At 38.6% G+C, this 23,833-nt stretch overlaps 1 protein-coding gene across 6 annotated transcripts; it reads right to left on the reverse strand.

The window, feature by feature from the left end:
• Window positions 1-1,070: 1,070 nt before the first annotated feature.
• Window positions 1,071-23,409, reverse strand: FMR1NB (FMR1 neighbor). Of its 6 annotated transcripts, none has more exons than XR_004306934.1 (8): window positions 23,276-23,409; window positions 22,275-22,352; window positions 18,872-18,982; window positions 18,259-18,396; window positions 16,323-16,419; window positions 14,061-14,199; window positions 6,940-7,063; window positions 1,071-2,242 (listed from the first exon to the last, which is right to left on the reverse strand). XR_004306934.1 is itself a non-coding variant. In XM_032444169.1 (7 exons), exons 1-6 carry the CDS (start codon window positions 23,292-23,294, stop codon window positions 14,097-14,099), a joined length of 546 nt encoding a protein of 181 aa, XP_032300060.1. In that variant the 5' UTR covers window positions 23,295-23,409; the 3' UTR covers window positions 7,168-7,252; window positions 14,061-14,096. The 6 variants fall into 6 exon arrangements, 4 of the variants coding, with proteins under 4 accessions (XP_032300060.1, XP_015716397.1, XP_015716399.1 ...); XR_004306933.1 differs by lacking the exon at window positions 1,071-2,242 and adding an exon at window positions 5,338-5,724; XM_032444169.1 differs by lacking the exons at window positions 1,071-2,242; window positions 6,940-7,063 and adding an exon at window positions 7,168-7,252.
• Between the last annotated feature and the right edge of the window lie 424 nt (window positions 23,410-23,833).

Here is a 23,833-nt window from a genome sequence, read left to right on the forward strand (position 1 = left end):
CTGCTATAGTAGATCCCCTTTTTTTTCCCAACGAGATCTGCAAGATAAAAATGCAATTTAAGGTATATGCATAAAATTCAGAGCTGGCCAATGCAACGTTTTATAATGAAAATACTGTTCAACAAATTCAAAGGTCACCTTATATAAAATAGAAAAAAAAAACGAGGTCATTTGATAAATCAGATGCAAGAGCAACATTCTTCTTTTTGCTTTCTCATAGAAACAGACACACACAGATGCCTTAGAGCAAGTGTCTGGAAGTTTAAAAAAACAAAGGCAATCAGGTACAGCAGTTGAATCCAGGAGAGTTTCCCATTTTGAGTCAATCTCACTGTAGGGAAAACACAACAAATTAATCATGATATAAATCCACAATGAATGCTGCTGAAATAGCACACAATGTAAGCAATCATTTTGAATTTCCCAGTTTGAATCAGCACTGATCTATTTTATACACTCCAGAAGTATAACTTAGAGACTGTATTTTGTACTAACAACTTCTACTTTTTATTCAAAGAATAAATTCAAGCATTTTCAAAAGCAAGCCAGACTCATTAATTACTTCCATTAAAGTGTAAAAGACGACTACATACATTTGCCTCAGTTTGGATTTACAGCTCTCTACCTTAAAAATGTTATTATGTATTATCACAAACACGGCTGACAATAACATCTATTATTAAAATTCCTTGATGTTTCTCATTAGAAAATCCCGCTTTCAATTGTTCAGAATTTATCTGAATTATAACTTTCAAAGTGGGCATTTTAGAGATTTTCTGTCAAAATATTTCTGCCATTTCTAAGAATGTGATATGTGAATGTAGGTATATTATCTGCGTCAATAACTTCTAGCAATTGTTTCTTGAACATAGAAAACTAAATTCATCTAATAAAAAAACAAACAAAAAAAAAAAAAAACAAAAAACAACACATCTTGGAAAAAAAAGCTTGAAATCTATGAGAAGCCTAATTCATACTGACCCTATGGAAATCTATCAGTATTTAGTAATTTATTATCCATCCCATTCTTCACAGACCAATTTCTTCATCAAAGCTGGGCTATGTCCTTATGCTTTATTCCACAATAGGGATACCACCAACTACCCACCTGGCTACAGTGACTTCCACATCATAGGCTCCCTCTTCTACCAGGTTAGGAGCTCCCATTCCTCATGAGAATGCTCACATTCCCCCACACAGAAGATGAAAGCAAGCTGCCTGGTTTGCTTCTATAAGTTGAAGAGACTTCAGGCAGTTCTCTCTACTGACACCTCCAGTAGGTATTAGGTCAGTGTTCCAAAACAGAATGGTAACATATTCCACTCGCTATTCAAAAGATGTACCATCACCTTAATAAAATATCCTTACACAATTTTTCTGAAATATCTTTCAGTGGTCACACATCACTCAAAAGTGAGAAAATGCTAAATTTCAGCTTGCTTCTGTGACCATAACTCATTCCTCCTTTTGTAAGAATTATTGTAGTCTTTCTATTTTCCCCACGGGACCAATTTCATCCAGTGCACAGCAGGAATCACGTTCACTAAATGAGCAACGATTCAATAATTTTTCCTTCTGTCACTGTTCATTACCAGTGTAGAGCCTTATTTTTTTGCATATTATTTAGACCAACTTCTAAAACTGCATTATTTCTTTGTGTTTGTCAGAGCAGTATCAGACCATTTGCAATACATTATTTGACTTATTTTCACAGTTTCCCTGCAAGATAAAGGAGCTCATTATTCTCACTTAGAAATTGCAGACTAAGGCATAGTGTCCTATTGTGTGTGTTGTGGCATAAGCTAAAGGAGTTCTATAATATGAGCTGAGTAGTGGAAGGGGGGAAAAAAAAGGAAGAGTAGCCCTGTATGCATAACTGCTGATCTCACTCACAAATCAGAATTGAATCTGTGTCCAATTATGCATTCCTATATAGAATTAATCAAACCTACAAAGTTCAGCCTGGAGAAGGGAAGACTGACGGGACCATATAATGCATGTAGATATTGAGTGAGTGAAGTGGATGAGACCAGGCTCTTTTCAGTGGTGACAGAACAAAGAGCAGTGGGCACAACGTGAAACACTGGAAGTTCCACATGAACATGAGGAAAAACATCTTTATTTTGAGGGTAACAGATGTGGACACCATGATCTGCAAAGGCAAGGCACCAGTGACACTTGTGCAGCCAGGCCAGAAGTCTGGTTTGAAAAGATCTCCCAGCTTGTGAGGACGTATGCTCATCTGTAACAAGGAAATGCACTGATATTACTAGGGGTAGAAAACAAAAGTTGCACAACACCCACTACCACCTGAAAGATTGTGGTCCATCAGCAAATACATGCTGAACAATTTGCCAAATGAGTTCTCAGCTAAGTTCACCACCAAACAGGAGCCACGCATGGTTTGGTCAAAATGCTTTTCTTTTATACCCATATTTTAATGAAGGTCTATTCTGGCAGCCACCTTGGCTGCTCAGGATGAACCTTGCTGCAGCTCCACAATCCCTTCCAGCCCAGGCACACATGTATGCTGCAGGCAGGGCTGGAGCAGCTGTGCTTTCCGTGAGAAAGGCAATTCCATTAAACTAGCAGCTGTGAGTGGAGTGAGAATTTACTCTGACTTTATTTTCTGTGATTTTATCTACTTATCTTTACTGAATAAAGCAATTTGAGTCTGATTTTATTGTGGCATTGGTCAGACTAACAGGTGTCCAAATTGTAGGAGTCTCCTCTGAAACTGAAAGAATTCAGATTTTTTTTTGCTTCAGGTTGTGTTTTTTTCTTTCTTATTGTTCTGTATCAAAGAGATTCTTCAGAGAATTAATCAGCAAAGCAGTGTTTGTTTCTTGTGGTACTTGCATTAGACATTAATTGGTAAGTGTAGAAAACCCATCCCATTATTATTATAAATGCAGAAAGAATCTATAAAGGGGATTTCTTGGAGCAAGCGTATCTCCTTGTGATACTAAGCCCTAATCTGTGTGGGCTGACAGTTCCACCACATTTACTGCCTGCTGACAGCTGAGTTAAGAAGTGTAACACTATGATCCAGAGGTGTCAATATTGCTGAAATTTATACTGGGATGTGTGGTGTTTAGCTCGTTGACTCAGCTGACATAGGTGTGTTAGAGGAGCAGCAGAGGCACTGTAATTTAGCATTAAGCTATTTCTTTTGGGAAACACTTTTGGTGCTTTCTTAGAAAATATATATTTTATACTAAGTGCAGGAAAGTGATATCTTCAACTAAAAGAAAAGCACACGTCTGTTATCACAGATAGAGAAAACATAGTAGAGAGAATGGGCAAGAGAATGATTTAAGATTCTAAATTATGATGCTGTCTTTCCATTCCTTCATTCTAACTAAGCCCAGGAACACAAAGGGTTTCAACTCTTGCAGTGAACAGCATGCTTTCAGAGCTCAGTTGTTACTGAACTGAGCAACAAGATGACCAGGCATCAGAACAGGAAGACAGGGAAAGATCTAAGAACATGCCTTATCAAAAGTATAGTTTACTATCCAATCAGAGGAGAGTCTGCTCAGCACAAACAGTCGAGGATATAGTTTCAAACTGAGCTGTTCTGACACTCTCCAGTAGATATAACAGTAGCTCTCTACCATCCTTTTTATCAAATCCCTTGCAATGACCGTAAGGTTCTCTGTTAAGATTAATGATTAAAAGGACCTTGGTACCTGAAGAACTATTAGCAGAATGTTTCATTTTTTCCCCTTTGAGGAATTAACTTAGTCCAAGGTGGGAGATTACTAACGGTACCTTGACATCTGCTGCTTTGAATCACTCCAGAAACACAAATTTGTCTTCCATTGAAATATTTTCCAGTATAGATGACTCAAAATTTGGAGAGGAGATGAGGAAACTCTGTCTTACCCAAAGAACTATGAAACATTTTGCATTTGCTTTGCCTTGGGGGCCTCTTGATATCAGACTTAAACTCAGAAAAACTACAGACAACCTTGGAAATTCATGACAATGAGCTTACTGAGCTACTGATGCACATACCCAGGCTTCCTAGTGCTGTTTTCTTTGTTTCCACGAACACTAAATTCTCAGCGACTAAACTTTGGAGTAGGCTACATTTTAACAATATTTGCATGAATGCTGACCCCACTGCAATGAACTCCTGTGTTTCCTCGTCAAACTGAGAACTGATCTGTGCAGATGCTGGATTTCCTCAGAACACCCATGGTTCAGAATATCCTACAGGGAACTGAATCACCTCAGACTGAGCAAGAAGCTAAATGTAGTAATGTAGGTATGTACTTGGACCACTGACTTCTGTAAACCCCACTGTCCCAATGCTATTCTTCAAAGAGGAAAAAAGGAGAAAAGCTGTTATCAGGCTTCTTCACTACCTTATGGTTTTCAGACAACTCACCCTAAAATATACCTAGAGTCAATGGTAGTCTCCCTTAGTCCCAGCAGCATCTGTGTAACCATGTTAAGACTGTTGTTACTGAACGAATAGATGTTGTAAGCAACATCTGCAAGTCATAACCGCTTTAAGTGTGAACCTTGCAACTTGATCTTGTATGTGCTGGAGCAATTGAGATTACTCACATTAGCCACTTAAGAACAAACTAATCTGTTGTGGAGGTTCTGTCTTCTGGGTCTTCATGGAAGAGAATCATAGAATCACTCAGGTTGGAAAAAACCTTAAAAATCATCGAGTCCAACTATGAGCCAACTATACTACCCTAACAAACAACCCTCCACTAAATCATGCCCCTGAGCACATCCACACAGTTTTTAAACACATCCAGGGATGGTGACTCAACCACCTCTATGAGGAGCCTATTCCAGTGCTTAACAACCCTTTAGGTAAATAAGTTTTTCCTGATACCCAACCTAAACTTACCCTGGCACAACCTGAGACCATTTCCCCTTGTCCTGTTGCCTGTCACCAGTGAGAAGAGGCCAGCCCCACTCCTTCTGTAAGCACCTTTCAGATATTGGAAGAGAGCAATAAGGTCTCCCCTCAGCCTCCTTTTCCCCAGACTAAACAGCTCCAGATCCCTCAGCCTCAGTCAAGAATGTAACAATTTACAAGCCTGATTAGACATATAAGAAATGATAACATAAACATGTTAGAGAAAAAACACATTAGTACAGGACAATTTTTTTTAAAGTTAACATGACATGAAGAACTCAAGCAATTAATTTCTTCTTTCTCCTCTATACAGGGAAAAACATTATAAATTTTTAGCAATGTATACCTGTATCTACATATTCCTAACTATATTTAGATTCAACTTACATCACTAAACTATCAGTTTCAGACAAAAGGAAATTACTGAAAATTCTCAAGTATCCTATCCAGCCACATGTGTTAGCTCATCATAGCATATGTACAGAGAATCACTTATTTTCAAGGCTCTTTAATGATCACATTCTTGTTTTAAGAGCATGTTGCCTACAGACAAAGAAATCTGAGGTTGTCAGTCATTACATTCATGTTACCTGAACATCTTGTTTTTTACTAGAGTTTCCATGCACAAGCAATATCAACATCTGTTTCAAGGATCTCTGCTGGAATTGGAGCTTCACACAGCCAAATTGCCTATGTTTCCACTGAGGAAACAGCTATTTACTTTATGCAGCCATCTGGGCTCTAAACAGTATGTTTTATTATTCGTGATCTTGTTTTCCAAGGTTTCTTGTACAAAATTTAATTCCTTCATAACTTATTTCTTCTATAAATGACATCTAAAAAAAAAAAATAAAAAAATTGAACTTGTGAATGAGTACTTTGCAAGAGGCTTATGCCATCAGTGTAAATTCTTACATATTTTGGATATAGAGCCAAACCTCAATTGAAACAGCTCTGACGATCTATATATTCCCCACCTCCCTCATGGAATTATACATGAAAACAGCATTTACAAAGCTCTCTCCCAGCTAGATGAATTGCACATATTGTTGTAGTTTAATAATTCAGGATGACACTGGTGAAGTCATTCACATGGTTTAAATATGTACCCTTGGAGACACAGAGCTCTCACTCCTTCTATTTAAACAAAGGGACAAATTGCAAAGGCTAACAGCACAAACATATATGCAAACCTTTACATATAGGTCACAAGAGAATGGACATGACTATACTACTTTTGCTCAGATAATGATAGAAATGCAAAAGCCTTTTTTTTCCCCCTCTTTTCCCAAAAAATCTCAGATTTTCTCTCAGCCATTTTTAGGCTCCAAGCTACACACCACAGTTCAGAAAGAATCAGGTACCTTGGAAGATCATTTGTAGAGATGGTAAGAAATCCTAAGTCACAGACAACAACAAATGATTTTCCTAATCCCTTATTATCACTCTCACAAACCAGTTTGTTATGCTATGGAGCTCACAACCTCATACAAGGAAACCAAGGCCCAAGCATCATCAGATTTGCTTAGTTCTCCAGATATTAAATCAACGTGTCCTTTTTATCATAGATACAATACTCCACCTTTACACACAGGTGAACCGAGAAATTTTTTTCTTAGGAAACTATTCTACACAAGAGTCAGCGCACTAATCCATCCTGGCTATTTCCTGGTACAGCTCTGTTCAGGTCACAGGTTGTGCCAAGAGAGGCTGCCTACCACTTCCCATCAAGGGTTAGTTTTTTCCTATTACTTGTTCAGTCAAGGAGGCCAACCACACAAACTAAGTAACACTAACCAAGCTGCTCTTCCCTTTATGCAAAGCCATGAAGGGATAAAGCAAGTAATAAACTGCACAACAAACCACACAATGCTAGAGAAACTGGGAAGTGTTTGGCTAAACCAGTCAACATAGGCTTACTCAGTTTACTCTCCTGTATCACTCAGTCTAATAAAAGGAGATACCAAATTTTAGGAGATACAGAAGAAGATACTGGTGCGAACTCCCTAGATCAATTTATTTTGTTAAACTTACCCTGACCATCATCTTACCTTATTTGCTGTCCTCGTTAACTCTGAATATCCCAGGCTGCTTCTGCTCTCATCTCTTGTTCTCTAACTTCCTTTCACTCAGGGTCAGTGGCCTAATAATCAGGTTCATCTGCTTCACCTGGATCTGCCACATTTTTACATTCCAAAGAATGTAAGATATATGTATCAAAAGAATGTAAGAAGTATGCAATGAGCATTTTAGAAATTAAAATATATCCAGAACTTCCATAATGTTTCATAAAGCTTTAATTCAATTCTGGTGTTTTAATGGAGCTGGCATGTAGTGTCCTGTCCTCCAAAGAACCACTGTACCCTTAAAGAAAAAAAAGTGCGGTGAAGTAAAAGAGAAATAAAGTTGTTGCTGTAGATCACAACAATTCCTTTGGACATATCTCTGCATACTTAATAGTACATATTATTTGATAGATAATAACAGCTCATTTTAAACTACTAAGTCTAATGCATGAATGTGTGGTCTTGAGCCTGTTAATGTGCACTACTTGCTACTACAGACCATGATGGTTGCTTTGGAGGAGTCAGCCTAGTTTGTCCAAATCCATCTCAATCTGATCAAATCTTGATTAGTTCTTAGCTGTCAGTGGACAATGTAAGCTGATTGCATGGTGTCATAGCTAAGCATTGTCTGAGCAAAAAAGAGTACTATTAAAGCAACAATGAATAGGCATTGCTGATGGATTGTAGGGGAATCAAATTCAAAATTAACAATGGAGACACCATGTGTTTACAGAGGACAAACAATGAGAAAACAAAGGGATGGGGAACAAATTATTATTCTGTTTAACTCTGTACTTTTAAAAACTATAAGGAGCCACTAAGGCTATGTTTATAGTTAAAAGGCTGCAGTAGCTGCTTGCTACTCCCTCTTCTTTGCTCAACTGACTGCTGGTAATAAAATCATAAAATCATAAAATGGTTTGGGTTGGAAAAGATCTTTAAGATCACCTTACTCCAACCCCCCTGCTATAGGCAGGGACGCTTCTGTCTAGACCAGGCTGCTCAAAGCCCCATCCAGCCTGGCCTTGAACGCCTCTGAGAAAGCTCTCCTCCATTGTGGCAACATGTTTGGATGCAACAAACACACAGTTTACTTCTTAGTAACTCAATGGGAAGAACACAGACACCATTTCCTTTTCCTGTGTTGTGGCCCTTTGGCACTTTTTTTTCAGCTGTGCTATATGTACAGACAAGTGATTTTACCAAGTCACTTACAGGGGTATATCTCGTATATAAGAAATGCATGGGGTTCAGAAAGTAAATTTCAGCTATTCTTAAGTGCAGGTAAAAGCTAGTATAAATGCCCAGAAAATGCAGCTCTGTGTCTCTACCACTTTTTCCTCAAAACATGATTCTCTGTAATCATGTCATTCAAAGAGACTTTTGCTAAGTACTGAGGGAAAAGTGGCTTCCTCTGGTGAAGGGAGGAAAATGCCTGTTGCTGCAAGCTAGCCACCATCTTCAAGTCTAAGATGTATTAAAGCCCCTAAAATTTTTATTCCCAGCAGAGCCAGATAGGAGCAGTGTTTTCCTGACAGGTACTTCTATGTAAAAACCTACTTCCCAGCACAGTTTTGCAGTTGTACCTTCCTGCCAGAGCAGACAAAGAATAAATGTCCATTAAGGTTTTAGTTGAGAAAGATATTCTTATTGTCTCTCCAGTTCCTCCCACCCACTCCCATCTTTTTTTGAGGGGGTCGGAAGGCACAGCCTGGGGAAGACAACCTTTCCCCCAGCCAGAAAATAGCCATTTTGAGGCAAGACCTTAAAACTGATGATTTTGAAACTTTTTTCAACTGCCATGCTGTTCTGCTCCTGCATTCCTGTGGTGCCAACAGATGAAGCTGTAAGCCAGCTCGCCTCCCTGCATCTAATCCTGATACTACTCAGCAGCAGGGAAGGTGGGCAAATGTTCACTAGCAGTTGTTGGCAAAGAAACGCAGCAGGAATTAAACTGGATGTTGCCACCGCATGTGTAAAACAACCATTTGAGCAAATGCCGCTGTTGCAGCATCTTTAACCAGTAAAACAGAATGTGCTGTTAACCTTTTTTTTTCCTAGCTAGTAGCGTTGAAGAGTTATGATTAATTGCAGCTACGCTGTTTTTGCTTTTAGTGAAACTATTGATGAAAAAAGATGATTGATGTTTGCAGCACTTGAAATGATGGACTTTTATATATGACCACAGTAACAAAAATAAGATTTTAAAAGGAAAACAGGAATGTGATCCTGGTACACTACAATAGAATGTTCTGTATCATTCTTAACAGTTATTTCCCTATGATCTTTCTTCTCTTCCTTTATAGAGGCACTGCAGATCTTTAGTTGACATGTCCCCAGCTCAGATGTTTCACAGTCCAGCCACAGTGATTTTATAGCATTCGAGGACAGTTGTGAATGAGGGAGCCAAAACAGTCATTTTCCATGCTTATCCACTGTTTATGAGCTAAATCTGTCACCAACTGTGTCATCAAGATAACTGGTCAGCACCAGCCCAATAACAGCATCTCCCCAGGCTCCCAGGTTTCCTTGCTTTTGACAGTTGTTCATACAGACCAGGTTTGATAAGAGATCCCTCTCTTGAAGTTGAGCTCATGTCATTCTCTAAAGCTATCAGTTTGGCATCTGTGAAATACAACTTGAAAATCCAAAATATCAGCTGGCAATGCATGGAGCACTCAATCTTAGGAACGGGAATTAAATTTTTCCTGTCACTGCTTGCACCACATAATTGCAATTCCTTAGTATGCTTAATATGCTTCAGCAAGAGGGCAGTGCTAAATGAGAGACCAGAAAATTTGTCTAAAGGAGAATCATTTTAACAGTTTCACTTCAGCCCAACTATTAATGTGCATACTAGGGATGAGGGCTGCTCCAAAAGTAATGCCTCTACTTTATTATGTTGGCCCACAACATCAAAGGCAGATGTTTGTGGAATGGCAGTAGAAGCTGAGCCTTCCTGCCAATATTCTGTTACATTTTGTTGCTGTGTGACAGATAGCAGCAGAGGGGCAGTCTGACAGAAAGGTGTCTGCTGTGGAAGTGCATATGAAGCAAAAGAGTGGAACTGAATTCCTCCATGAGGAAGAAATGGCACCCATTGACACTCGTTTCTTGCTGAATGTGGAGAGCAAACAGTGAACGTGAACACAGTGAGGGGTGAGTGGTGCATTTCAGCAATGGTGACAAAAGCAGGGCACTTACCCGGTGAAGATTTTAATAAGCAAAGCATGCAGTTCATTGCTGGTGAAATACGTTGTTTTGCAGCTGAGAATTTTCTCTATGAAACAGCGTTTTGCATGCTGTATCTGTTGTAGTTCTTATGGAAGTAAACAGAAGACACTACTTTTGGAGCAACCCACTGATCTGTTCTATCTTTATAGAGCCAAGTATCAGATATTCGAAAAATCAATGAGAGAGGATACAGTAGGACTACTATATAATACATTTATAGCCATGTTCTCTTTTGGAAGACAGCTCTCTGTAGAATTGCCATCACCTTCCCCACGTTGTTTATATTGCAGCTGACATTGTCATGCTTGCAAAGCTGCCAGAATAGTGATGGTGGTTGATGCAGCAGAGAAACGGCTTTTGCAGAGCGAAGCTCTATTACATTAACCTGTTACACAGAATAGAACACATGGGCTCAAAAATTTAATGGCTTGGGTGGAAGATACATGTAGGATAGCAGCTTCTGCAAGGAAACACTGCAGTAGAAACCATGCCTTTTAAGAAAGGACTTGAAAGAACATGAAGCAATTTGCCCAACCACAAAGATTTTGCTTAAATACAGTACTGTATTTGGCTTTCGATTCTTGAGCTTTGCAGTTCAAATCTGTTCTTTCACAACAACTTTCACTCCATAGTATTTAAAGTTCAATTCTCATGACTTTGAAACATTTTTGAAGATTAGATGGTGAGAAGTACCAGAATCATGCCACAGTTTAGTCAATAGACCTGGTGCGGGCTCTGGGTGGTGCACTAAAAGAGCTGAGGACTTCTCATAGCTCCTATCCCTATGATGTCAGTATCCACTCTTGGACACAGCTACTGTGCACTGAGTCAGATTGTTAAGCTTTGTATTTATTTAATCTTTGGGAAGATAAGGATGGATGTTCCACTGAGAAGTCTTTTGTTTCATTCTGTACCAGTTCAATAGGAGTGAGAGCAGATCTAAAGCCGCAGGCAATTGTTTATATATCTTGTAAGTCTTCTAAAGCCTTGTCATCATATGCCGTATTATGTTGTCTTTTTTACAGAATGACCATTGCTCTATTGCATGTTACCTGCCTTCTTGTGACTTGATGAACCACACCGTAAAAAAGCAGAAATCTAATAAAGTTCTGCAGAAACCAAAACCACTGAGGGAAAAATGTTTTCCTGCAGCACCATCTAGTGGTCCTGGATTTTAGTACAGAAGGTGCCTCCCTGGGCTAGAGGGCAGCACTCCGGCAGATTTGGAAACAGCACCTAGCACCGAGTTGCTTCCTTCAGCAACTACAGAGGCAATGGGAGCCTTTTAAGAGCACTTGTGCCGCCTTCTTGCTGACATGGGCCCTAATCCAGTTATTTGGAGAAACAGAAAGCAAAGCCAAGCTTGGCTTAGCAATGTGCAGCTTGATGATCTGTAAGATCTTCTCCAACCTCAGCAATTCTAAAATTCTACAATTCTATATTGTTATTCTATATGATTCTATAGAATTGCATTCTGAGATTCTATAAGTCTACAACATGTTATATATAACATATATTACATACATACACATATATGTATTTCTATATAACATTGTAGGCAGAAATAGCAGTTAATTCTGCAATGCCCATGCTGAACAGCTGCCAATTCAATCAGTTCTCAGACTGGTACAGAAATTACAACTGATGTAGAAATTCCAATCTAAAAATCAAAGTTTTTGCCTTCTCCAACCAAAAGCCTTCTCAGCTTTTAAGAACATCCTTACAATGGAACTGCTACATACAAAAGGGACACAACTCAACTCTACAAGCAGTGCTCTTAAGTACCACTCTAACAGCGAATATAAGCATTGCTGGATCTTCTCCATCTCATATCCCTCTCTAATAGTGCACACATTTTGTTTATGTTCACCTTATTCTGCAGGCTACATTTACTGCAGATGCACTGAAAGCTTTCAGTTAAATACAGTTGTTTTATAAGTGTTTGTTCATTTGTCAGAATGTTCTGTGACATTGAAAGCGGTTGTGATCAAAATGTACCAACTCAAACTTACTCAGGAGAACAACCCTCTCTCATAATTACCTTCAGAAGAGATGTATGTGTTTGTTGCACGCACATTTCAGTTGTAAGAGTGCCCCTAAATTCAAGAAGCAGGAAATTATTTCTATCTTTGTCAAAATATTTGCAGACATATCTCAGGATTCATAAAAGTAACATCAAGAAGCAGCAAACAGATCAGATTTGGAAGGCAAACTGAACACGATTCAATCTCCATCATTCTGCTGCTCAACATCAAAAACATTGTAATTCTTGTCCTTAGAAAATTGTATCCCAACCATCTCTAATACAGTGTTCCTGACAAGGGTTGCCATATCAAGCTGTAAAACTTCTGCATATGCTAATGCTGTATTATAACTGCATGCTCTGTCAGTTTCATGAGACTGCCCATATGCGTACTTCAACTCTATTACACTTGGGCTTTAACTGATGTCTCTTTTAGAACTAGCAAAACTAAGAAAAATGTATGAACATTGTGAGTACAGTTTCAAAGTATCATTACTTTGCTATTCAAAACGATTACACATTCATTTCTTGTTTTGTGTTACACTTCAGGGAGACTGAAAGAAATTGCATTTTGGCATCACTTGCCTTGAGAGACGTATCCTAAAGATCTAAGGAAGTTCTGTGGTGCAGTGATATACCATGAACAGAAACAACGGCAGAGGAAATGCTACCAGTTTCCTGAAGTTCTTTGCCTAAGTATGTCTTTGAGAATGTCACTCTAAGGCTGACCTCCGAATTGTGAAGGTGCTTTACTAGCACATCAGGTGGCTTTAGCATCCAGGAGACAGAATGACCAGTTTTTCCCTTTCAGCATTACCATCTTTTTTTTCATAAAGGAGATATGGAGTGAGTACAAAGAAACAGAAATGAACAACTTCTAATGCAAAAATCAATAGCATCATCAAGGGTTGGCAACACTATATTACTGTGATGCTAAAAGAAATCATTTCCTAGAGCATACTCATAGTTAGTGCATAATCCTGGTGTCTTTCTCCTCCATCCTCATTAATATGACATGGATGGTCCTCTACACCAAAAGAGAGGAAAAATAAGGAAAAAAAAACCAAACCTTACACACCAGTATAGCTGGATTAAGGAACATCTTTGCAAATCTGGCAAATAATACTCCCACTGAAGTTCTTCCTTGTTGTCTAACAACCTCACTGACATATTATGCCATTGTCACCTTTAGCATGCTACAGAGTTTGGCACAGTAAATAGCATTTAATTCCCAGATTACATGCATTTCAGCATTTAGTAAGAATGGTAGGATTTGAAGCTGTGTGAAAATACCGGCATTAAACACCCCTTTCCATAGAAAAGATTTCTTAGTAACTAGAAATGGCTCCTTGTTTCCTACAAGCAGCAAAAACCTTACTTTTCTTCTCTGCTCCCCATTCACACATGGGATAAGGGACATATAACTGGCAGAGGATTTAAGCCTAGGGCTGTAATATCCAATGAATCACTGAATGATTTAGGTTGGAAAGGACCTCACAGCCCCGCCAGCCCCACCGTGTGCTGGCTGCCCAGGGCCCAACCAGCCTGGCCTTGGGCACCTGCAGAGATGGAGACCCACAGCTCTGGGCAGCTCTACCAGAGCCTCGCCAGAGCTTGCTCTGCTCTCATTTAGCATGAGAGAACAGGAATCAAATTCTGGCAGATTCATTATTTGTCCCACAGCAGAAACTTAGGGTGGCTTGTGATAAAAAGTGCTTTTGTGACAAAATCTACTGGACTGGGAAGCCAACAGGAATTTAGTATTGCATATGTCTAGTACACTATATAAAATCAAAGGTAAGACAATGCTAAACAGAAAGAACAAAAGAATGTTCTAAATTTAGTTTACCTTTCTTTTGTGTTTATGCTCCTCAAAGCCTTTAGGTCAATTTGATAACAAGCTACGCATTTCTTCACTATTTGCTCTCTTGTTCTTCACAATTTGTTCTATTGTTATGTTTGCACTTCGTAAAGGATTGATACATGGACTGCAACATATTAAAACGACAGAAGGAATTGAGACCAAATCACTTAGGTTTTAGCTGCAAAAGCCTAACTGCAGAGAAGAATAAGTGAAAGATACTGCTACTCATTACAGGGGCCATAAGATTTCATCAGTAGAACACAGAGAGCTACCCAAGTTTAAAGTCTCTCTTTCTCTCCCTCTCTCTCTCTCAAAAAAATAAATAAATGCAGGTTCCTATGGGAAACCTTAGAATTTGCTCGACAAGAACCATAATGGAATTAATCAATTATCCCAAATTTCATCAGAGCTCTCTTATTTTTTGGTCAATCTAGAGAACCATGTTTTACTTCTGTGCATGTCCTTCACAGCACAATTTTTGTACTGTCTGTGGGAGCCTCTCAACAGTGACTATACAGCATTGTTAATGAAAACAAGGATTTCCAACTAAATAGGTTTCAGGCTTTTTAAAGGAATATGTTTTGAAGCCATATCCACTAGCAACAGTTCCTAAAACTAGAAAAATCTGATCCAAGTTAATACGTTATAGGATTGTTTTTTTTCCTAGAACTGAAATATGTGGTGTTGGAAATTAAAGCCATTTAGCATCTGGTTAATCACTACATGAAAAAAAAGAAAACAACCAACAATAAATAAGTCACAGCAGAACAGCAGTTCTGGCTTAATTGGCTATGGAAAAAAAACACAACAACACAAAAATGATCATTTAAACATTAATGTGAATTATCTCAAAACGAATGCATATTAATTCATTTTCCAGAAAATATATGATAATTTCATGATAATTCTTTGCATCCTGTTTTCCAAGTCATTGATGACTCAGTGTAGTTATCTGTATGCTCAGCATCAGCTGTTGAGCATAGAAGATGTAATGTGGAGATTTTCACAGCAGGTTTTGTCTAAATGTGGCACGCCATAGCAAATAGCCATCTGTTAAACAGCCACATTTCTGAAGTCTACATGTGTGTGTACATACACGTATAGAATCTCACACAGTCTACTATTATCTTAGTAAAGGCAAAATTTAACACTTCAGAAAAAAATCTACACAGAGAAAGACAATTACGTTACATTAACTAAGCTGTAGTATTAACCATACTATATGAACCACCACCTTAAAAAAATAAAGCACAATTATGTTAATATGCCCCATTCTTGTTTAACCATTTAAATACTGTAGAGCTTACATTTTCCCCATTATCATAAGAATGCATACTCATGCCAAAACTCTTTGCAATATCAAGCACTAAATTGCTTGCAAAACATACACGGGCTGTAATGCACTCTAAAAATTAAATGGGAAAAACTCACTAAAAAGGAGCACCATTAAAAAAAAAAAAGCCCCAAAACAACAACAATAACAAAACTATTATAGATTAGCAGCATTCAAATAATTTACTTCCTTCTCTCTGAAGTCTACTCCTCCTCCTCTTATTTTGGATAGAACAGAATGGTCTGTATGTAGCATTATGCCCTAAAGATTTGTTTGCTCTCAAGAATCTCCTTCACTACCCTTTTTCCACTCCCAACTAACAGTTGCTGATTTTCCCTTCCCTTCCTGCTTAAGAGGAGATGAACCAAGTTGTTTTAACATATATGGATATCATACAAAGGCAGGTCTGGCCTCTGGTAGGAAGCAGGTGTGGAAAGGAGGTGGTGTTGGTAACAGGAAGAAAATGGAAGTATTGAGGGAACAAAAGTCTGGTCTTCCATATGCCAACAAACCTGCCCAGGACAGGATCTCACTTCCCACAGAGCTGAACTCAAATTCAGTCACTACTGCTCAAGTTCCATTCAGGTCTTTATGTGGAGACTTCTCTACTAATGTGCAGCCGGTCTGCCCATAAGTTCTACATGCAGTAGGACTAAGACCAGTTCTTTATAACTAAGTTTTTAGAATGGCTACTGGAGCATTAACAAGCTATTTTTTTTTTTTCCTCTGAACTCAAACTGATTATGTGGCTCCAAAATCCAAGGATTTATTTTCCATGGTGTCGTATGACTTCTTCAGCTTCTTTTCCCCCAGTCATTTCTCTGCTCACTGGCTCTAAATATGTCAGCTGTACATATCTTTGACATTTAGTAGCAGTATATTGTAAAACTAGTTGTTTTGGTACTAATGCTTACCTCTTCTGAAGCCAGGCACAGCAAAATAATGGTACACAACCCAAAATTATACATCCAAGTGCCCCAACCAGAAACAGTCGAAGTGCCAGCTGCAGATCTGTAGAACCAGTGGAAGTTTGTATTAGTTACAAACACATCCAAGATATATATTGAGGTGCAGAAGACGGAGATTAGCCTTGAAGACAGACATGCCTGTATTTCAGTCACACAATAGGGAAAAAAGCAAATGCTAAAAAAGCACCCAGATCAGAAAGATCAAGTCAAATTTGACCACTGGATTTCAAACACTTCCAAATGTTTAGTTTCAGAAATAAAACTTCAGTCCTTATCAAACTAGACTTACATAGATGTATATGCAGTCCTATAGAGCTTCCTAAACATGGAGACAAAATCATGAAAATTAATGCTATTTATATCTTTCAGTTCAAAACTTTTGCAGCATTTTCTATTAGCTTTATTTTATTTCTCCTAAAGTTAAAGACAAAACTCCCAGATAAGAACCATTCAAGTGTGCAGCCTATGACCATAAACCAGAAGTGCGAGTGCCATGAGTCTAATGTGCTTCTTCTGTCAACAATTGCTATAAGGCAAAAAGCATATGCTCCCAGGCAGTAAATGCTGATATTTCCTCTGGACATATGTTGTATATCCTGGAGCATTCAAGTATTTGCTACAAATGACTTGATAAAATAGCCCATCTTTAAAATTTACTTCTGTATCATAAAAGGAATCAAAGCAGTCACGGTTTAATAAGTATATCTAATTTTAATATGTTCTTAAGTATATGTCCTAAATATGAGCAAAATATCTACAGTTTTTACAGGGAAAATTATGATAAAAATTAAGATTTGTTTCAAACCTTTTAGAGAAGCTGAGTTTACCATACGGTTCTGTGCAATGATTTGATATAGAACAAGATCACTGAAATCTCTCATAAGAGGAAAAAAATATCATCCACTCCAAGTCTATGTTTAAAGAAAATAATAAAGGTAAAGCATTATGTTTGTTATGTTAAAGGTAGAATTTGAGAAGATGGTTGGAAAGGATTTCTGCATATCTCAAAGCCCACCAGTCCTGCATGAAGCAATATTACTATTGCCATTAGGTGAAGTAACCTGCATCTTTGTGTTTCATAAAACACTCAGTAAGGGTGATGCCATCTCTTTTCTCATGACTTGTTGTCACGGTTTTATGATTTTTGTTATCAGTATTCCACATCATAACATCATGTAAAGCATGATGATTAAAGAGTTAATTCTCCACTCCCGTGGACTGCTGGTTTTTGAATACCTGGCTCTTAAAATTGAAGAACTACATACCCCAGAGGACTTTGTGTTCAGAAAGAAGATCCTGGCAAGACACAAGACTCTTTCTCACTGCCTGGCAGTGTGTGGGTGTGCTCCCCAGCTGTTTTGCCTTCAGTTCAGAGTAAGGCCTTCGGTTTTGGATGCTCTCTCTCACTTTATTTCATTTATTAGCCTCAATTCCAATAATATATTATATTAGATTGTGCTATCTTGCATTCCTATATCATACATAGTAAATTAACTCTCCTCCTCAGATCATTGCTGTTCTGTTTTTAGTTTCAGCTCCTATCTCCCTACCCTTTTCCTTTTCCCGGGGCATGGGTTTGTGGGTCCCTTGCACCATTAGTCACAGAACTGGGCTGAACCAGCCTGTAAATTGTTGATACCCCCTCCCCCCCCTTTTCAGGCCAGTGAGTTTGCTGTTCCCCTGTCAGGAACACAGACAGATCTGGGGATAACTCCGTGATACTTGTTCAAGAGGTTCACCACTGTTCTAATGAAGTTTAGTTTCCTAATATGCAAGCTGAATTTCTCAAGCATCAATGAGCTGCAATTTCCTGTTGTCATATCATCGTCTTACTAGAAAGAGTATTCGGCTATAAAGCAAAAATTTACAGAAGAATACTTACTGTCTTTAAATGGGACATAACATTCCAGTTGATGCCTGCCTTTGGAAGGACAACATCTATTTTCCAAGCACTTTGTTGCATTAATGTTCCCTCCTGCACGACAAGGGACTAAGGTGTGCCTTTCTTTGTATCGGCAAGCTTAAAAAAATAAAATAGTAAAATATAAGAGTTCTGTTCTAGAAGGAATACCTAAAGAGAAGCTATTAGTTTCATGCTTCAAGAATGTTTTGAAGAAGCCTGTTTAAAAGCAGTGTCATTGACAACTACTGTTGAGCAAAATACACTTACACAAGCAGACTAGAAAACTAACTCAAAACAAATTCAAGAAAGTTGGGGAAGGTGAATTCTACATCAAATTGTCCAGCATTTCTAGGTCACTTCACTGATGATGAATAGTTTTATAAGACAGAAGTAACACAATTGAAGCAAATCCATGATGGCTCAAACAGCACATTTAACAGTACCTCTTGGATGAGGACTAGTGATTTTTACAGTATCAGACTGAGGGTTTCAAATGCACTGAGTGCCAACAGTTAAAGAGTAAAAAGCTGTTCTGGAAGTAAAATGGAAAAAGAGGAAAGAAACAGTGCTGCAGTGATGAAGTGGCACTTACTCACTGGCCTGAAGAGGTTTAAAAACGCGTTAGATGCACCTTTCACTTTCGTGACAAAGTTGCTGCCTGCCACTTCATTTTTTTCTGAAGCAGGAGTTGGTGATGTAAAACCTGAAAGCTCATAATGATTAGCTCATTACCATCAAAATATCCATAATTAATTAAATTGAATGACATTTGCATTCTGATTATCTTTCATTATGAAGGCATTTATAGTCATTATGAATTATGACGCTGATGGCTAGTAAGGTTAAGCACAGATGCCTTCCCATTGCATTCCATTATGTTACATCAAACTACTTCATGTACCACAATGAGCAAAGATGTGAAATTCAAATAAAGGAGTCAATTCACATGGGAATTGAAAAGAGAAAAAGCACTACCTTTCACATAAAATATGCAGGTTATATGGAAATTCTATATTACAGCTGTATTTGTCACGTATGCAAACAGAACTTCTGGTCTTTAGACCTAAATATGACCTCAAAAACAAACACATACACCCATAGAAAAGAAGTGTGTCATTGATGGTGGCTTCATTGGATACAACCAAACTAGCATCTCTTGTGGGTTCTTTTTTGTTGTTGTTGTTGTGGTTTTTTTTGTTTGTTTGTTTTTGGTTTTTTTTTGTTTGTTTGTTTCCAGACAGTGGCAGACATACCCAGGAAAGGAGCAAATAACTCATGAACACATATATTCGAGTACCTTCGAAAACTAGTAATTTGCTGGGACTTATCATAGAATTGTTTGAGTTGGAAGGGACATTTAAAGGCTCCCTGGCACAAACCCCTGCAACGAACAGGGACACCTACAGCACCCTTAGGTGCTCAGAACCCCATCCAGCCTGTGTTTCCAGGGGCAGGGCATCTACCATCTGTCTGGGCAACCTGTGCCAGTGCCTTGCCACCCTTACTATAACCTACTTCTTCCTTATATCCAATCTAAATTTCCTCTTTTAATTTAAATTTTTCCCCCTTGTCCTTTCATCACAGACCATGCTGAAGAGTCCATCCCCTTCTTTCATGTAGCTCCCTTCTAGATAATGAGAGGCCACTCTCAGCTCTCCCCACAGCCTTCCCTTCTCCATGCCGTACACCCCAGCTCTTAGACCATCCTCACAGGAAGGTGTTCCATCCCTCAAATCATTTTTGTGGCCCTCTTCAGGATACACTCCAACAGCTCCATGTCTCTCCTGTGCTGAGCACTCCCCATCTGGATGCAGCACTCCAGGTGAGGCCTTACAGAGCAGAGCTGAGGGGCAGATCCCTTCCCTCACCTTGCTGGCTGCACTTCTTTGGAATCATCCATATCCGGTTGGCTTTATGGGCTATCCTCTATCCTTACATCCCCCAGCTTGTACTGGTAATGGGTGTTGCCATAAGCCTGTTGCCAGACTTTGTACTTGGCTTCACTGGCCCTCATGAGGTTCTCCTGGTCACTGCTTAGCCTAAATCCCTCTGGATGGCAACCCATCACTCAAGCATGTTGACAGCCCCACACAGGTTGGTGACATTCACAAACTTGCTAAAGGGGCACTTGATCTCACCATCAGTGTCATTGACAAAGATATTAAAGAGCACTGGTCCCAGTACTGACTCCTGAGGGACACCACTTGTCACTGATCTTCATCTGGACACTAGGGACATCCCCATGTGCCTTAGCATAGCTTCCAGGAGGATCTGTTCCAAGACCTTCCCCAGCACTGAGATGATGCTGACAGGTTGGTAGTTCTCAGCTTATCCTTTCTACTTCTTAAAAATAGATGCGACATTGCCTTTTTTCCAGTAACCAAGGACTTCACATACTGTTATTACTTCTCAAATATCATTGTGAATGTCTTTGCAATTACATCAGCCAGTTCTCTCAGGACTGTGGGACGCATCTCACCAGGATCCATAGACCTCTATACTCTTTCCAGGGTATCTGCCCCTGTTTCCACTACCTGAGAAAAATTTATCACTCCAGTTTGATCAGCAGGTCCCAGTTTAGATGATTGAAGAAAGTATTATCATTAAGTCTTGTTGTCTCACTCTACCTCTTTTTCATCAAAGCAGAAATACCAATTACAGTGGGACTCTACTGGAAATCAGTGATTTCACAGTATGGAAGAACTCAGAATTCCTATTTGCTTGCATTCCCCCCCCACCCCCAGGGGAAACTTAAGTCATTGGAACTTTAAGAGCTTTCAGTGATAAGAGTTTATTGAAAGGCACTTCATGATTTTATAGTGTCTTATAATAAGGCCACAGCCTAACCAAAACCTAATGTATTCAAATAACTTCAGGTTTTTGTTTTGTTTTTTAGTCACTCCCAAGCAAGGAGCACCATTAGTTCCAAGTACATAAATGCACTATTTGTCTTGGTGCATGATTTACATTTCCAGACCATACGACATTCTTAGGAAAAGAAGCACTATAGGCATAATTGAATTCACATCAAAATAGGGACTGATATGAATGTGTAACAGAAAACTGACCAACAAAGTCACATTAGCAGATATATCACTGTTTCTCCATCTGCCTTGGTGATACAGATAGAAATTTTAAAGAACTCCTCAGGTTTCAAACAGAAAATTTGAAAGATTTTGTAATAATTTCTTAAGAATTTCATGCAATAAGGTATCTGGCAATCAGTTTGATAAGTAACACCTGAAAAGATGACCATGATTGTCTTTCTTACTACTCCCTCGTCTTATTAAATTATATCAAACTAGGTTTAAGAAGGCAAACCATATAATGGACACTGCCAATCACATCTGTATCTATATTAGAATTCATAAACGCACCTATTAAAAATGTATTTGCTTGTTTGTGAACAGAATGTTTTACTCACATAGGTATTACAAAAGCGTTTTACAATGAGTTCTGCAGCAAATCCAGAGCTTTTCAATGAGAAAAAGCTTCAGATGTGGATTCTCACAGCATGAAGGGTTAATAGCGAGCTTAATGTGTGGGCGGATACTTTAAGCACATTTGAGATGACATTTAACTTCATTTGAATGCAAATTAACAGCTTACCAAAAATCATCAACTATTTTGAGCCACCTGCTGCAATAAGCAAATAACAGATCTCAACAGGTTATAGGAACAACTGTATCTTGGAAAATGTAGTTTAAATGGGGGAAAAAAAAGATCAATAAACAAATTAAAGCAAGACAGGTGCATTACCAAGGATGAAACAAGCAGCACGTTTCTCACAGGTATAAAAAGAAATGGGAACTACAGTTGTTGAGAAAACATTTGCCTGTATTTAAGTGACCGGACTCTGACCAATCCCACCTACAGTAACTAACTTTCATCATGTTCTTCAGTAGTTTCCAATACTTGCCAAGACAACAAGATTATATAACCTTACAGGCAAATTATTTGCTTCTATGAAATCACTTTTCACCTTGAAAACTCACTTGAATTGACGCTATGAAGCAGTATCAATATGACATAGCTCCACAATAGATGAAAGCCAATTCCTTCTTGTAGCATTACTGTAATAAAGCGAACAGCAATAAGGCATGTGGTCACACACACAAACTTCTGATCTTTTATCTTCATACTCACGTATTACAACAAGCAATGACAGATTGCTGCACAGAGAAGGTCTGCTGTCCCCCCAAACAGGGAGGCTAAACTCAACAAAAAATCTTTTGGTGATAAGAAGTGATCTTGAATAAGTTACTCATTTTAGAGCTTATGGAGAGACAGCTTGTTAAACCGGGACTGGGGGAGTGGAAGGGGGAAATATACCTCTTCAAAGAATCTTAGAGCTAGATAATAAAACCTTGAAAGATCACTTGTGGTCTAGTATTCTTATTTGTATTTAGTGAACAGAATGAGGACTGAAGAATTGAAAACTGTCGGAAGCTTACAACAGAATTCCAGTTTAGCTTACAGAGCTCTTCAGTCTTCCCAACATCAGAGAATATGAAATGTTTCGAATAAAAACATTTAGAAAAGGTAGACAAAAAAGATATAATGTATAAAAACACTTCTAAAATCCTCAAGTCATTTAACAATAACTCTAAGTTGGGTTTTTAAACCTCCAACCACCCCCGGAAGATTGCTGTGCCAGATGCTATGTTTCACTGCCTGCTGTTCCTGTTCTGATACTCTAAAAGGTCTTTTTCAATCACTGTCACAAGGCAAAACAGGGATTTGATTAACACTGGTAAGGGAACACAACCGTACAGAGAACGGAATGACTGTGTGTTACACAGGTATTCTCCTATGAAGGGTCTGTTGTTTGTGCTCCCGCTGCTAAATCATGAACACTTTATTGCAGTTTGAACATACCTATACTGTAGAGTAACACACAAAACACATTTGCCGTCCCAAGGAGAAAGTTTACATCTGACAGATTTTTGTACTGTTTTTCTTAAGAGAACAGGAATCTAATTTTCAAGACACCTACTATAGTTTCTCCCCAACATACTTGCCTTGTATTTTCTTCTGCAATTGGATCAGTAAGATCACTGCTACCCTGTGCAACTCCAGGCAGAGTCAAACCTCCTTGTCACAATGGGCTACTTGTTACCTATGACGTAGCTCAGAACAAACAGTACAGATGTGGAACTGAAGCTAACGTTCGATAGACCAGAAAAAGCAGCTGCATGTGGCATGAAAAAGTCAGCTTCCCAAGGAGCAGACGGCTAGAAGACACAGTCTTTTAACTCAGTAAGTTAAGTTTGTGCCATTACTAACATACAATATACAGGAACACCACCTAATAGGCACATATGCAGATCAGGTAATGGATACCTCAGGCTATGAAAATACACTCCTCATAACAGACAATTGATTTTATTAAATTTAACACGAGCCTCAAGTATAGACTAAATCCATCAGCCAAAAAAAAAAAAAAAAAAGGCATTTAATACCCCCATTTGACCTTAAACAAATCTTCATTATACCATTTCTAAAATAGTTGAGTTCCTCATCATTTAAAGATAACATCTACAGGATGCTCATT

This window comes from Coturnix japonica, chromosome 4, assembly GCF_001577835.2.
Source record: "Coturnix japonica isolate 7356 chromosome 4, Coturnix japonica 2.1, whole genome shotgun sequence".
Taxonomy (NCBI): domain Eukaryota; kingdom Metazoa; phylum Chordata; class Aves; order Galliformes; family Phasianidae; genus Coturnix; species Coturnix japonica.

Bases quoted from the DNA above. Each gene is read 5' to 3' on its own strand.
- FMR1NB (XM_032444169.1), bottom strand. The intron at 18,397-18,871 runs GTAAGTGCCACT...TATTTTTTTAAG, and splicing joins AAACCTCTTCAGGCCAGTGA to CTTGCCGATACAAAGAAAGG. The intron at 16,420-18,258 runs GTAAGTATTCTT...CTGGTTCTACAG, and splicing joins TTATGTCCCATTTAAAGACA to ATCTGCAGCTGGCACTTCGA.